At 43.2% G+C, this 16,001-nt stretch overlaps 2 protein-coding genes across 2 annotated transcripts; one reads left to right on the top strand and one right to left on the bottom strand.

Moving 5' to 3' along the window:
- The first annotated feature begins 2,024 nt into the window (after positions 1 to 2,024).
- On the top strand, positions 2,025 to 10,252 carry rnf208 (ring finger protein 208). The gene is made up of 2 exons (XM_031855855.1): positions 2,025 to 2,787; positions 8,093 to 10,252. Exon 2 carries the CDS (start codon positions 9,115 to 9,117, stop codon positions 9,889 to 9,891), a length of 777 nt encoding a protein of 258 aa, XP_031711715.1. The 5' UTR covers positions 2,025 to 2,787; positions 8,093 to 9,114; the 3' UTR covers positions 9,892 to 10,252.
- Positions 10,253 to 11,003: 751 nt separating this feature from the next.
- LOC116388188 (uncharacterized) lies at positions 11,004 to 14,691 on the bottom strand. Its single transcript, XM_031855854.1, has 6 exons — positions 13,960 to 14,691; positions 12,463 to 12,624; positions 12,129 to 12,297; positions 11,878 to 11,954; positions 11,609 to 11,703; positions 11,004 to 11,324 (listed from the first exon to the last, which is right to left on the bottom strand). Exons 1-6 carry the CDS (start codon positions 14,608 to 14,610, stop codon positions 11,240 to 11,242), a joined length of 1,239 nt encoding a protein of 412 aa, XP_031711714.1. The 5' UTR covers positions 14,611 to 14,691; the 3' UTR covers positions 11,004 to 11,239.
- Between the last annotated feature and the right edge of the window lie 1,310 nt (positions 14,692 to 16,001).

Below are 16,001 nucleotides of genomic sequence, written 5' to 3' on the forward strand. Positions count from 1 at the left end.
TTCTGAGGAAGCAGATTAGCTGCCTTTATAATTGTAATGAATACTAGCTTCACCTTGATGCTTTATTCATTCATTACACCAGTAATTAGAAATCGAATCAATTACTCTTAAAACTGAAAAAGCAGGCCTAATTAATACTTTACCAATTACTCAACTGCACAGTAGTATTACTCGTTACTTTGTACACAGGTGGACGTTGAGGTTCAACAAGCAGCAAGCCTCATTGGAGGTGTAAACTGACCAGCAACGGCTACTTACTTTAGCCTCCTCACCATGAAGCCACACCGGTTCACACACCCTCCAACTCTGGGTAAAACCAGGTGTTTTATGCCAGGTAATTAAGAAAACTTCGGACTTAAGTTAGCTCAAAGCTAACGCATCTTTTTGTTTTGTTTTGCCAAGCTTCCTGACCAGTCCAGAGTCCTCATAGTTCTGGTTGGACTGCACAGCTGAATATAACAGCAGCATGTCGCAGATTTAAGGTAATTGTAAAGTACTTATTGGGGTACATATTTGTCAACATTTATAACGTCCTATATGAAGACATGTTATATTGTTACTGTTGTCACAACTGTGTTTGACTATACATATTTTGTATAGCTACAGTAGTTACTGACAAATACATAAATTAATTAATTAACTCTTATATTTACTTACAACTATATAATAGTGTGTAATAAACTGTTTTTTAAAAGTTTAAGGGGGACACAAAAGTGTTGTCCTAATCCTTACTGAAAATGGCTATAACACATTATAATTAATTACTGCCCAACACTGCATGGTCATGAATATTTGATTTAAATAAAAAAAAATTGTTTTCATGAACTTTAACAACAGGATTATGAACACACAGCAAGTTGCCTAAAAGGCTGCGGGATTAAAATAAAAAGAGAGAGAGATACTGTATAGTATGAGAAAACTGCACACCAAATGTTTGAGGAACTTGTATTGCATCAATGATGTGTTGAGCAAATACTCTGAATCTTCCTGAAACTTCTAAGAAGAGCAAGTTTACACAGCGCTGGCTGCTAAAAGCCCTTCAAACACAAGCTATTTGCTGTTCAGATTATCTCTCATTGCATTATGCTTCCCATGTTATATAAGCACAACCCTCTTACATTAATTGGAAACTCACGTCATGTTTTTTTTTTTCCACTTTGATCTGAGGATTATTTATTGGTCAGCATGAAGACTCGAGCAGATACAACATTTATAATATAAAATCCTCGTTATGCAACATCACTGACGGAGCAGATCTGTGTTGGGAGCTTTTAAGAATTATTTTTGAATTTATAGAAACTCAACCGTGTCACATTTAGCAGTCACATCTTTTTTTGGGGGATTCAAAGTGTCAAGGAAGAATGAGTACACATGACACCCCTCTGTTTGGTTGTTAACATTTATACTTTGAGGCCGTGTTTGTGGGTTTGTGTAAACATGAGTGAGCTGCATGAGCTTAGTGTTGAATATGATGGATCTGTTTTTCCAAAAAGCATCCAGTCAGCAGCCTGAAGAAAATTCATTTGTGAGTGAATTAATGCTCTTTTTTGTCAGATTTGCTGCACTCCTTTCAATGAGATCTGTTTGCACCAGCATCCTGTACTTCCTGTTTGCCTGGCTGTCGACTAAACCATATGTGAGTGTGTTTTAATGTTGTACATTAGGTATGATTCATCACTAAGGTGCAGGGTTTATACACAAACACTGCACACAAACATGCTCTTATCTCAGATGGCGGTGTGCATGCTTGTGTATAAATGAGCATGTGTGTTTTATGTGTGTGTGTATGCATATGTGTGTTTTGATGTGGGGGGTGGGGGAGGGGGTTAGCGTCTCTAACGTTTCTCATTGGCTGAAATATTTTCTCTGGCAACTAGAAAAACGTGATCCTGGCTGCAGAGGCACTGCAGTGTGTGCTGCAGAAGCGGGAGAGCAAACGAGAGAGAAAGAGAGGGAGTGTGTGTGTGAGGAGAGAGAGAGAGAGAGAGAGAGAGAGAGAGAGCGAGAGAGAGAGAGAGGTGGGGGTGGGCAGGCAAAACAAGCCACATGCATAAGGAGGGAGCCAGAGGCACAGAGAGGGAGTGTGTGTGATCGTGCATGTATGTATGAAAACACTGCGCATGTGTGACTGTGAGGCGCACTGACTGGAGGAGGAGAAGAAAAGGAGTAATGAACGGCAGCTGAGCCGAGAGGAGAGATAACAGCGGAGGAGAGGGAAGGAGCGAGACGAGAGATTTACCTGAAGACCAGAAGAAAGAGACGGGCAGAGAGACAGGAGGGAAGAGAAGAGGGACGTGCATGCAGAGAAAAAGCGGCGCAGAAGCTCAGGTCGCTGCCCAGAATAAGCTGAATACATTTGGGCTTGGGGGAGAGGGATGGAGAAAGAGAGACCGGAGGGAGACGCTCAGCCACAGCTCGGCGGAAAAGAATCACGGGTGGGAGAGTGAAGGACAAAGGTACCACGGAGGAGAGGAGAAGGGGAACGAGGGATGCGGAGCTCAACGACACCAAGCCTGGACATGACGCATCCACCTTGTAACAGCTTCCTCCATCTTACATCCCCTCCATGTTTGCCTCCCTCCACTGCTGCCACTCGTTGTTCATCCTTCTAGAATCGTATGGACAGGAGAGAGAGCATCCTTCCCCCTGGTGAGACATCCCACTGAACAAAAAGACTGAGCGGTTTATCCTCTCAATACAACATCAACAATATCGACAGCAAGAACTGGAACAGGAATCGAGGAGGCAAGGAAAGGACTGGAACAAGACAAGTGCGTAGGCAGACAGGTGAGGATGAGAGATGGCTTTGCATCTGTTTCACAGAGAAGATACAGAGGTTTTCCTCCGTGTTCATCTTCATACTCCGCATCTGTTTCACATCTGTGAGGTGTGGCTCCTCTGTGTGGCTTTCACACTAATGTTCTTTTCTTTCTGGCCGTCTTTTGTGCATGACAGAGGTGCTCTGTGCCTTTTGTTGCGTTAAGCTGGGCTTTGCATGGTGGTTGCATGATTTTGGAGACACACACATGGCTGCATGAACGGAGAGGAACCTGCCCACCGACTTATCTGCATGGATCACAAACAGTGGTTAGATGTGTGAGTTTGGGTGTAGATGGTGTCTTCAGGGGTCACGACTCCAGCTGGTTATGACATTTGACAGACCTCTGCACAGACAGACAGTAGGGGCCGGAAGAAGGGGTGGGTGGGGGTGAAAGGGACGGGGCAGGAACTGCCTGTTCTGTAGCTGTCAGCAGCACTAAGGTATCTCCATATTGGCAATACATTGGCGCTGCAGTGAGAGTGCTGGGTACACCATGCTGCGATTGCATAACTGCTGCTCCCGAACACACCCCTCCCACATGCTAAAGCCGCTCCATCTCACACGGTCCAAACATTTTGGCCACCTCGCCTCTGTCACACAGTCCCTTCCTGAGCCTGAGCTCACGCGGCACCAACAATGCCGTCCACCTTAAACCGGTGCTGAGACAGCCTCCTTAAGACAAACATCAATCGCCTTAATCAATCAAGCCACTGTTGTTATTGAAGAGCTGGACATTCGCTGAACCTTTCCCCCCATAAATCCTCTATGAAGTCTGTGTCAGGCAGAGCGATGAGTGTTATTGCCTTTTAGTTTTCTGCCTGTGTGCAGCTCTGCCATGTTGCCGTGGGAGAAACATAGACGGGAACAAAGAGCACTTGATTGTAATGAATTGCGAGGCAAAATGGCCGATGTCTGCCATGAATGACAGCGAGCTGAGTTATTAAAAACAACACCTCCCCACACACTCACTAAGCACTTTCTGCCACACTGCCATCATACAGCAGCCTATGGGATAATTGCATGTAATCACAGCTCCATGGATTGACCGTAAATATTATGAATAGAGCCAAACATCATGTCCTGATCTGTTTTTAAATATTGGCATTTGAATTGATATCAACCTACTGTATGTTATATGTGAAGGGAATCGATTGCTTTATTCAGAAAACGATTGTAAGCAAAAGCCTATTGAGAAAAGCAAGCAAGACACTGAGATGCATCTGTCATCTGCAGTACAACTCTTAAATACTCATGTAAACAATGTACTTTTAAAATTGTAAAACATGCCACAGAAGCAAATCTTCCTGTGCTTGAATCGGTCCCAGTATGTCACTGAATCCCTGTCGGCGCTACGGTTTCCTGAGAGAATCTGCAGCCACCAAAACATACAGTAAATCTGGGGATTTGTCCTCACATCACATTCAGGTCATAGCACATTATGTAATCAAAATACAAGCACAATATCCCACGCAGGTCAGAGTAGAGATGCGCAGCGATGCTTTTTTACCAGCCGAGGCACGAACGTGGATGCACATTTCAACATAGCTGGCATACCCGACGTACTGCCGGTATGTGGTGTACGGGCACAAAGACCCACACCGTCTGTTCTGTTCTGTCCGGGCCAACACACTGCTCACATGATAAGACAGAGGGGTGGATGGATGGGAGAGATGGATCATAGGCTGTATTATAGAGATGGATGGATAGAGACAGATTTTCATTGAGAGAAAAGAGAGAGAGAGAGAGAGAGAGAGAGAGAGCGAGAGAGACATGCTGATGGGCAGGGTCTGGATGACTCATTCAGAACATGGTGCCCTTCTGGCATTCTCCGATCTGCACAGGAAGAATTTATCCAGTGTGATCATGAGGACCTGAGCGTGTGTGTGTGTGTGTGTGTGTGTGAGGGAGACCAAGCAGCACAGCGGGAGTGGGAGAGGATAGGAATTTTCTTGGCGTGTGGCGCCATGTGTGTTTTTCTCCCTCTTCAGGTGTCTGTGTCAGCTTAATCAGTAGCATGACTGATAGTGGGCACATCCAGAAATATGCCTTTTAGAGGCTTTTATCGGTTTGTTATCTGTCAGCTTGTGTGTCCAGTGGAATGTATAAGGGTGGTGCCGAGTACGATGATGGGGAGTCGTCCAAGGGTGAGACTTTCAATGTGTGTGTGTGTGTGTGTGACTCTATAACTGTATATGCTGCTCTGTGTGTGTTTAATGCTGTGAGGAATTTGCTGCGAGACGAACTCCTCTGACATCTCTTTGGTCAGCTCTTCTCTTCCTCCTCTTGCTTGTGATGACGAGGTCAAATGCTTGCCATGATTTCATTAGTGTAATAATTCCTCTGCAGGGAGAGGATCCAGAGCTATGTATACACACACATACACACACGCACGCACGCAAACACTCAATGTCAAGACTGTGGGAGAGCTGAAGCACTCTGTTAATATGGTGACTGGGTAGGAGATGAGCTCCTTACATAACCGGAGAGAGGGCTCCGTCAATTAGGAAGAGGCTGCGCCAAAGCTGGGCCATCAGCGGGCAGGCGGCTTCAGTTATCGGCCCTTTTCATAGCGCTGTCACCAAATTAGAGGGTAATTTTAGCTGCTTCATCTCCCCCAGGCTCAAAGGCTCCGCGTGCAGCCTGGATGCTTTACCAACTCGACCCCTGCCCACCGCGAGGCAGACATATACTCTCACGAGCTGTTTATATCCACACGGTGTGTCTAGACGTATAATATGTTGTCAGAAGTGGAGATGATTAGTTGAATTTCAAACAATAGCCTAACGGATTTTAGAGGCCAATATTGGCTGATTGTGGGTTTCTAAACATAGAATGAACAGACTTTTGGATCCCTTCTTCAGTAGTCTGCAGTAGATACAAGGGCAAAACTATATCTACATGCATATTACATACATATATAAGTTATTTTTTGGCATTTCTGCACTCATATGGGCAGATGTATAGGTATAGCTGTAATTTAAACCATCAGGTGATATAGCCAAATTCAATCCAGGCCATAATTCCCACTATTGCAGTTATATAACGTGTATATAATGCATAAAGCTGTGGAACATCCATGTGATATAGTATAGTATCATGTAGTAATTTAAAATAGTTTGATGCCGATATTATGTTTGTTTAGGTACTAATACCTAAAATGTTACATTTTTGATATGATACTAACAAAATAAAATGTGTTTCTACATAAAACTTTTTTTAACAAAAGTCCAAAATGTCATGTTAACTGTTGTCAAGCAGAACTTTGCACAAATTAAACAATCCAAAGGAGGCAAAATAATTATTCAAACCAGTCTGTATCCGATCATAGAATAGGTAAACATGACTAAGAATCTGATCAGGAATCAATGCCAACATCTGTACACATTGTGTCACAGACAATTTCATATCAATAATCAAACATTGATCATAACATTGTGATGTCTTTTCATTCAATTTTATGTTTATTACTTTTTTTTGAACAAATTTTCTTTGATAATGTTATCAATATCTAATCTTATCTATAATCAATACCTGCATTTGTGAGGCCATCATATACATATTCTTGATGATTGTTTCTCTTATAAAAACCACCAAACATTGCCCCTGAAATATATCACTATCTTTGTGTGTGAATGCATACTTTGTGTGAAAGAGGATGAAAAAGAAACAGAGGCTATTTTGGGAGAAGTGTTGAAGCACATTTGGTGAGACTGTCGGTGTTTCAGTCTAACAGCTCTGTGTGTTTGAGTGTGAGCTGTACAAATGTGTCAACAGATTCATTGAGAGAGGACAAAGGGGAGAATCAAATGTCTGTCTGCTTGCCCAGTATGGCTCGCTGCATCGCGTGGAGGTAATGGGCTCAAGCACTTCCGCCTGTTAGGTACATCTCTCTCCTTCGGTGTGAATCTTCAGCAGGGGGTTGGGGGCAGGACACCACTGAGAAGTGCATAGATAAACAAACCATAAATAGAAACCTGGACCAGCACTGAGCTCCCTCTCCTCTCTTTTCTTTCTATCTCTTTCTCTCTCTTTTTTCTTCTTCGCCATGTAGGTCACCTCCTCTGCAAAGCTTTTTTATTCTCTCTTAATGAATCATCAGCCAGTGAAAAGAATGAATGTGTCATCCTCCCGCCTCTCCTGACTGGCAGCTATTGTTTTGGTCAAGTTGAAAAGCTTCATGCATACTCTTGTTCTTTTTCTTAAACCCACACACAGTATGACACAAAAACCCCTCCGTGCAGAGTATAACCTGTTCCCACGCGGTCCAGCTGACGCAACTCATAAGATGTGACAGTGCTGACAGGAAGCAGGAAGCATGACAAGAGCAGGGCCGCAACATGTGTCACAAGCGCCTGCTCTGACCGGACAGTGTGGCAGGCTTTGGCTTTAAATTACCTGTCAGTTGCATTTACGTTTTGTGTCCGCAGCATTGTTTACCTGCTATTACTGCTGTAAACACGTTTGTATATGTTTTAAATGTGACTTCTTTGTGGGGATGGAGGAGGGGCACTTGTACTAATGGGCTCAGTATTTCTAAAATCCTGCTTGATGCACAGACTTTAGTGTACAACATGTCCTTTCTACAATGTTGTCAGACACTTATAACAACAATCTGAGCCTTTCAGTAGCAAAAACTTTTAGAGGACGTAAATTGATGGTGCAGAATTTCAAAAAAATTTGTCCCGATGAGTCGCTTGGACAAAAAAACATGGGGTGAAAAAGGTTGAGGTTGAAAAATACTAAATGACCCTAAATGACCCTTTAAAATGCACAGTAGCTGTGCTGTGCATGTCGTTCTAAAGCCTAAGCACTCATACCACATCAACATAATCCTCCGACTTTGTAGCACATTGTGTGTAGTCAAAACAGAGGCGTACGTACTGGTACATTTGGCAACATGATAATTATCTCTTAAGTAATACACCTGGGCCGAGGCCAACATGCAAAGTTGACAGCCTCCGTCATCAGATAAACACAAGTAAACTGATCTTGATACAGCTACAGTGGATTCTTTCCAAGTTAAAAACAATTCCCAACACGGAAAGATCTCACAGCTATGATCTTTCCCATAAACAATGAAAATAGCGTACACCTACAGACCTTTCTCAGAATAATAGAACTTGTTTTATATATTTATTAAAAGCTGACCCATTCCCCCTACGTATCTCATTAATATTCCATGTTACATGTCATTCAAATTCACTAAATCTTGCAATGTTTTTATCAGAGCAGAAATTCATGTATTTTTATAAATCTCTTCTGTTTTCACAGGTAGATGGACCAAAGGAAACGTTACGAGTCACTGAAAAAAAGTGGAGACAAGCACAGAGGCATCCCTCAGACTGTTATCACTTCTTCTGCTCAGCTGGGAGGACTGTCTGAACGTTAAACCCTTCACTCCCACCTCTGAGGAATTCAGGAGCCTTGGAGCTTGAAGGAGTCATTCCATCAGCTTTCCAGAGCATTATGGGACAACCCTGTTTGTTATCAATAAGCCACTGAGAGGGTCACACAGGGTCACCTGACCAAACAGGACCAAGAGCAGAGAGAAAGACTGGAGGTTGTTCTTTCTTTCTCACGCACTCGAGTCGATGTGTAACACCTCCACAGCCAAAAAAACAGGAAGTTAAGCTAAGTGAGAACCATGTGTAAAGGCTAGTTTGAGAAGACAAGAGTTTCCTTGGCAGGCCACAGGATATAGTTTAAGACAATACCTTTTGGACCTTTCTGAACTGCCTGAACTCAATCCCCCCCCCCCCTCATAGTGTGAATGCAGAAATCCACCAACCTGTACTGTATGTATATATGTGAGCATCTGTGTGCATATGAGATTGTTTATCAGTGTCATCCCTGAGTGAGAACATATCTTTGTGCTAAAGTACTAACTGTCCTTGTATGTGAATATACATTTCTGCAAATAACCATCAGAGACAGCACAGGAACATCAGCAGCAACAAAAAAAACTACCTTTAAGTAGTCAGCACTGGTCAGACACTGTAAGCTGGACTGTTAAATTATCCATACATATCAACAGAATAAGAGCTGCAGAGTGCGGTGCTCTGGCTGAGCTCTTCCATCTGTCTTCCCTTCACAAAGATACAGGCTGACAGTAGCGCCCGCCAAGTGGGATCTCTGAGGGAAACATGGAGGCAACCATCCGTCCCCATGTCCCCTCGAATGGCTGACTCCAGAGAAAGAGCCTAATCTTTTCCCCCTTGCCCAGAACCAGGCAGGGGTGTCCAGCCGTGATTGGAGCCACAGCCCCTCTCTCTTCCACCTCCAGAAACGTGCGAATGTCCTGCCTCAGGCGCCAGCCTGTCACCATCCCCATGGACACCGTCAAGATCATCCAGTCGGAGAAGTTCCCCCGAGAGTGCCCTGTTCCCGTCACCCAGCCTCGCTATGCCCCGCCCCCCAGAGTGGCATGGGACGGCGGAGGTGAAGGCGAAATCATCGTCAACCAGGCCTGCAGCGACCTGACCCTGGACATTACAGGGTCTCCCCGGCAGATGGTTTCCCCCTCAGCCCCCGTGACGCGCCGGGAGCAGAGCTTCCTGGCGCAGCGCAAAACCAGTGCCAACGAAATCTGCTACCACCAGTTCCACTACAAGATGGAAGACGTCATAGTCAACCAGTACGTGCTGCGCTCCTCCTCCACCACCTCCTCCACCTCCTCCTCCTCCTCCTCGGGACCCGTCATGCCCTGCGAGCCCCTGGACTGCCCCACCTGCGGTCACACCTACAACTTTGCAGGCAAGCGGCCGCGCATCCTCTCCTGCCTGCACTCGGTGTGTGAGGAGTGCCTGCAGATCCTCTACGAGTCCTGTCCCAAGTACAAGTTCATCTCGTGTCCCACGTGCAGGCGCGAGACAGTGCTGTTCACTGACTATGGCCTGGCTGCTCTGGCCATCAACACCAGCATCCTGAGCCGCTTGCCCTCTGACCCCAACGGGCCCGTGCAGTGGGGCGGGGACGCCGACCGCAGCTGCTACCAGACTGTGCGCCAATACTGCCAGTCGGCCTGCACCTGCCAGATCGCCAACCCCTTGTCCTCCTGTGGAATCATGTAGACAAGGGAGGACAATGCAGGCACGACTGCACCCGACCCCCCCTCACCACCACTCTTTTCGTCTATAAGCTCTACCCTTTCTGCCAACCCCCTCTCTCACACACACATACAGTAAATAAATCCCTCCACAGATGTTATCTCTATATATTTACTAGCACAGATGGATGCTATGTGGGACTAATGGATGCCGATGGTTCAACAAATAGTAAATAAATGTATTTTATGTATGGACTGGAATCCTATTCACCCTCTCTCGTTTGGTTGGACGTGTTTGTCATTGACATCTCTTTACATGGGAATGCCAGGGGAGGTCTATCCCCCCCAACCTAGGTGAATAAAGATATAATAAATGATAAAAGTAACTCTGTGTGGCCTGCACTTGTGATCTGTCAAGCTACAGAAAGGATTTGAATGCAATTGTGGCTTTCCTTTCCTTTTTTTTGCCTTAAATCAAGGGATAGTTAATGGATTGTGGTATTCTAATAGGTTTTCTGCATGGTTTAAGGGGATTTAAATAGTTTTTTAAAAACTCCTTAAAATGTCCTAACAAACATGAAGGCCATCCCTTAATTTACATCCTATGTTTTGCAATTAATATGAAAATTCAGAAATGGTTTTGTTATTTCAAAAATGAAGCTTATTTTCTACAAATCAGGGATTTTTTTATGGTATTTGGTATATTTTACTGCTCACAAAACCCCTTTTTGTAAGGGTTCCTCAGGTAGATTTACAATTATATCACTAAAGTGATTATATTTGGGTTTTGAACTGTTGGTCTGACAAAACAAGCTAATTGCAGACTTCACCATGACCTCTGGAAGCATTTCTTTGACATTTCCCAGACCAAATAATTAATAATCTGTTCATAGAAAGCCTATGTGGTGCAGTCATATCCGATTGTTCTTTCATACTGTCCTGTATGTAGACACACAGCATTTGATGGATATGAGGCATGTTTCTTTTATGTTGCAGAAGTAAAAATGAATGCGTAACAGCTTCAAAGAGAAATATTCAAATTAATGATTTTATACTGTACAGTGCATACCAATATTCTTCACCAATTTGCAGTTTATTACAGACACAAGTTTAATGTTTGCAAAAAAAGAAGCTTTGACTAAATTCATTCCCACTCTCTGTTTAATATGAAAACATATTATTTCAGTATAAAAAATAAAGGCAAGTATACAGCAGACAATAAATAAACATGGCAGATTGCTTCATCTCATGGGCTGCATAGGAATTCAGTTTGAAAGCAGTTACAGTGCTCAGTCCTTTAAAGAGAAGCTTCCTCCTCTTCAGAACTGAAACCAAAAATGTCCAAAAATCATGACGGAGACACTGTGGTCCATTTACTCAAGCGGAGTTTTCTTCCTCCTGAACATCTGGCTCAGCCGTCGTCGGGCTGAGTTTCTCTCAGATGAATGCGTCTTTTGGCTGTGCAGATAAAAAATTCATTAAACAGAGCTAAAGCAAGCCAGCATGTAGGCTACGTTTCATGGAAAAGGGACAAAATGTTCAGGAGGAACAGAAGCACAGACTGAAAATGAACTCCAAACAAAAGCTTCTGCATCGACTGTGCATTAGCTCTTGACCACTGCGTCAGTGTGGCCAGCTGCCATGTTGGAGCAGCACAAACATTTCCTCAAAGCATCATGCATCATATGAGATTAATGATACGGCCCCACTTACAGGTTACAGTTGTAAATGCAATTGCTCACCCCTTTGTATCTCTCACTGCATACTCCTCTTGTGTCCAAGACCCAAATTTCATTCTCCAGTTCCTTTTTTTATCCGTCTCTTCTTTATCAGAACCCTGGAAATACACAAAAGATATTTGTGGACAGAAATAAGAGAATATTATTGGGGGAAAAAAATAACATATTTCTTAAAAAACTCACCATAACACAATGCAAATGACATGATGTATTCACTCTTTAGCCGTGCTTATTTACGTACAAATTACATGTTGTATTTAACTGTATTTTACCTGATTTTCATGGTCTTCCTCATCCTTCTCCAGCAGGTCATGTGTACTCAGATGCTGCCCTCTGTAGTCTGCATTTACTTTTTATGCACCAATGAGACACACACACACACACGCACACACACACACACGCACACACAATAACATAGCTGCGATACACACAGGACTCGCAAAATATCTCCTTATTAGAATACATTGAATGTACAAAATCACAGAAGGTGAAAATGGAAAGCAGTAGGTGGACTTTGACTCACTTATGTGCAGTGTTGTGTCAGAAGCAGATCTCTGCCGAAAATGTCTGTAAGGATAATCTCTCCGCGGTTGGGGTTCACTGGGCTCTGCACTTTCTGTATTTTCAAGACTCTCACAAAAAGAGACATCCTCCTCAGCAGCTTTCGAGTCACTCTGACAAGTGATGAGAGTCTGAAAGAGTCAAGTGATGTGGCACACATTGTTATCATGGTTTAATTCATATGGACCCAAGGCTGCAGGAGGACATCTTGTCATAACCAGCTTGACAAGCTCATGTCAGGTTTGTGACAACTTCTTCATTGCTGTGCGAAGATGTGCTACAATGATTGTCTTCACCTGGTTCACCTCTATGTTTTGATGTTCCCGCAGGGCGTCCGTCTCCATCTGTAGCGCTCGGCTGTGCATCTGTTGTCTGGCAACTTCTTCTAACATTTGGCACACCTGCTCCAAGTAGCAGAACCCAGGACTCAGTCGTGTCCCCTCCTGCTCACCAAGGTCCTGCACAGATCATTACGCAAGAAAAGCTTTACCTTGTAGGATACGACATTACAATACAAGTTTAGTCGGCATAAAGGTTTTCCAGACTACCAGACGGATTGACATGAACTTTTGTACATACGTATATTCATGGTGCCCAGACGATGAATTCTTATGACTTTGCTGATCCCCTGACTTTTACTCCAGCGCCATCAGCAGGTCAATATTTGTGGTTTTGAGTGAAATTTCTCAACAACTATTGTCTGGATTGACGTGAAATGTGATACAAACGTTCATCCCTCCCCCAAGGATGAATTGCAATAATTTGGGTGATTGTGCTTTGTGCAAATTAGCAAATGTTAGCGTGGTGATGATCAACATGGTAAACACTGCGATCATGTCAGCATGCTGAAGATAGCATTTAGCTCCGATATACAGTTGACTCTTTGTCTTAATGAATAGAATTAGGTCTGGAATTCAATGAATCTGTTCATTGTTTTTTTGTATTAATTGTTCTTTCTACAAATGTCAGAAAATTACGAAAAAATATCCATCACTGTCCAAGTTTTTAAATTGAATGTACTGTCAAAAGTACTACATTTATAAATACAACCAATTAATATAAGCACTATCTAGAGTAGAGAAGACAATATAGAACAGTAACGGCGATAAGACATATTTCTAGATCATTTTATCTACTTCTCAGTGTCATCAAAGCTTTTTACCGCTGGCCCTCACGCAAGGACACAAACACACACACCCAGAGACTAAAAGAACATTGAGGACCTAATTAGATACAAATGGTACAATTAATCCTGTTGTTTCAACACCTCTGTGTGCAGTCAACATGAATGGATTCAATCTCTGATCTCACTAAGTCATAGCAAAGGTAAATAGGAACATATCCAATGTTCTTTGAATTTCTTCCATTATCCAGTTATCAACATGTCTGCCATGTTCAACAAAAAACCCCACAGACTGCTGAGCTTCCTCTGCACGACTCCGTCCATTCCTCCCGTGCCTGTGGGCATAAAGACACCTGGGCAGACTGGTTTGTGATCCTCACACCGCAGACGGACATGTGACAGGTTGCGAGCATGAAAGAGAGTCTGTGTGAGTAATGACATGCCTGTCCTACTTTAAATTTGAGAGCAGCTTGGTGAATTTAAATTAGACACAGTGTTACACTTCTGCGACTTCCTTTCAGGTTTTCCTTTCATATTTGCATACCTGTGCAGTTCAAGACGATACATGTTACTGTGAAACTTGTGTAATCCTGAAACTACTCTTCTGTTTTTTTAAAAAAAAGAAAAAAATTGGAACACAGTTTAGTTTGCGACATGAACATTATCTCACCTCTGCTCTTGTCTGAGCTGGCTGCTTGTCACAACTCGTAGACATTGGCCGGCTCCACATTACCGACATCTGCCTCGGGAGCACCGATGGCTTGACTGTCCTCTTTAAGGCGACACTCTGTGACCTTTGACCTCTCACTAACTCTGATGCGTGCTGTTTGGGTTCAAAAGATGATCGAGGATGTCGCCTGAGCATCTCATCCACCGTAAGGGGCTCTCGTTTGTTCTTTAGATGCTTCGAGTCAGTCTTCTTTAATGCTCGCTCCACTTTTAAGTGCAAGGCTGCGGAGCCCACCTGAGCTTTGCTGGGAAGGAGGTGCGGAGAGGAAGAAGAGGAAGGCTCGGGAGAAGAGAGGACGGGAGACTGTGATGTTGAGGCAGGAGTGAGTCCGTCGCCTTCTCTTTCTGGTGGAAATATGTCTATTTCTGCGATACCTGTTGAGACAGAGGAGGGTGTAGCAGGGAAGGACATGACAGAGCTGGCTGTCTCCACTCCAGAGTCCACTGATTCTGAGCGCAGATTTGTCCCGACATCAGAGGAAGGTGTAGGAAGGTCTTCATCATTATTTCCAAGCCATGCTGTGTCCGAAATCTGGCCTACTTCAGCTACCCAAGCCTCCATAAGGTTTCCAAAGCTCTTGTATAGATTCATCTTCCCTCTGTCCCTCACACCTATGCTTCCGAACTGAAGAATGAACGAGACACCAGTTCACACAACCCACGCAGTCGTTAGCCGAGGTGAACTGGTGAAGGCAAATTCAAAGCATTCCCTCTGATCCGCCTCTGCTCCTTCACCACGCCTCTCCCCATCACCTGTCATGTTTCAGCGCTGAGCTGCATGTTCATACCCGGTCCTTCCTGTCACTAAATTCTGGGAAAAAAAGTGACTCATCTGTTATTCGAATTGTTTGATTTGTCCCCACAGCTGTAAGACATCCAAGACATAATAAGAACAAGTCATGACATGATGATAGATGTTAACCTGTGTATTTACAGACAGTACTTAGATTGAATTAAGATATACACTTCAGTTTTATATTGCTTTTCAGAAACAGAGATGCTGCAAAGGGAGTAAAAATAAAGGAATACTGATCACAAATGCCATTTAAATGATTCCAACAACCTGAGATGGAAACAAAACTCACTTCTATAACCTACACGCCTTTAACATACCTGACCCATTCATTCATAAGGGTGAGTATATGAGAAGCGTAACATAATATGTTAAAATTCCTTAGTGGATAAATAGCATTATGGTATGTGTGTGAAGCTGAAACAGTAAACGCTGTTTCGTCATTTCAACAAACCCAGATTTATGTGCGAGTGCAGGAATGTGTAGAGTGGACACTCCTGTCTGCAGATATGATCTACATTCCCCATGTGAACAGTGGCAGCATCTGATGAAAGGCACTGGATCATTCACAATCCTGGAAACACAAAACAGTTATTTTTCAGTCACAGTTACATCTATTGTTGTCCTGATGACAGTTAACCGTGGTTGAACTATTCCTCCATTTTATTTATTGACTTACTTACTTTTTTCTGTCATTTTTCATAAGCAGATCTACTCATCCATGCTCAAACATAAACATATTCGTACCCATATCAAATGATTTGTTAGCCATGATACATATACTTTTCTTCTACTTGTGATACACACTTTATCATATGTTATAAATGTTCACAAGAGTGTGTGCACACAATATCTTATCCCCAGGTATTTTCTTTTTTTAAAGACTCCTTCACCGACTCAATAACTAATCCTCATGTTTGTTGTGGTCTTTATCAACATCTATGTTCGATAAACATAGATAGGATGGGTTCAGATGTTTTTAAGTCTCTTACAAACATGCTAAAATGTAGGAAATGTAGGTCACTGTTAGTGTTCTACAGTTAAAATAAATAAGTCATATATAGTTGACAATTTATGGACTTTTTAGACTGAATCTCACTCTTAAGCCCAAAAATAGATAAATAAGTATTTCCACACAGATTTGTATTCCTTGTTGGGTGGAGACGACTGTGAAACAGTGTCCTTTCAGT

This window comes from Anarrhichthys ocellatus, unplaced genomic scaffold (assembly GCF_004355925.1).
Source record: "Anarrhichthys ocellatus isolate YVR2014 unplaced genomic scaffold, GSC_Weel_1.0 scaffold16, whole genome shotgun sequence".
Taxonomy (NCBI): Eukaryota; Metazoa; Chordata; class Actinopteri; order Perciformes; family Anarhichadidae; genus Anarrhichthys; species Anarrhichthys ocellatus.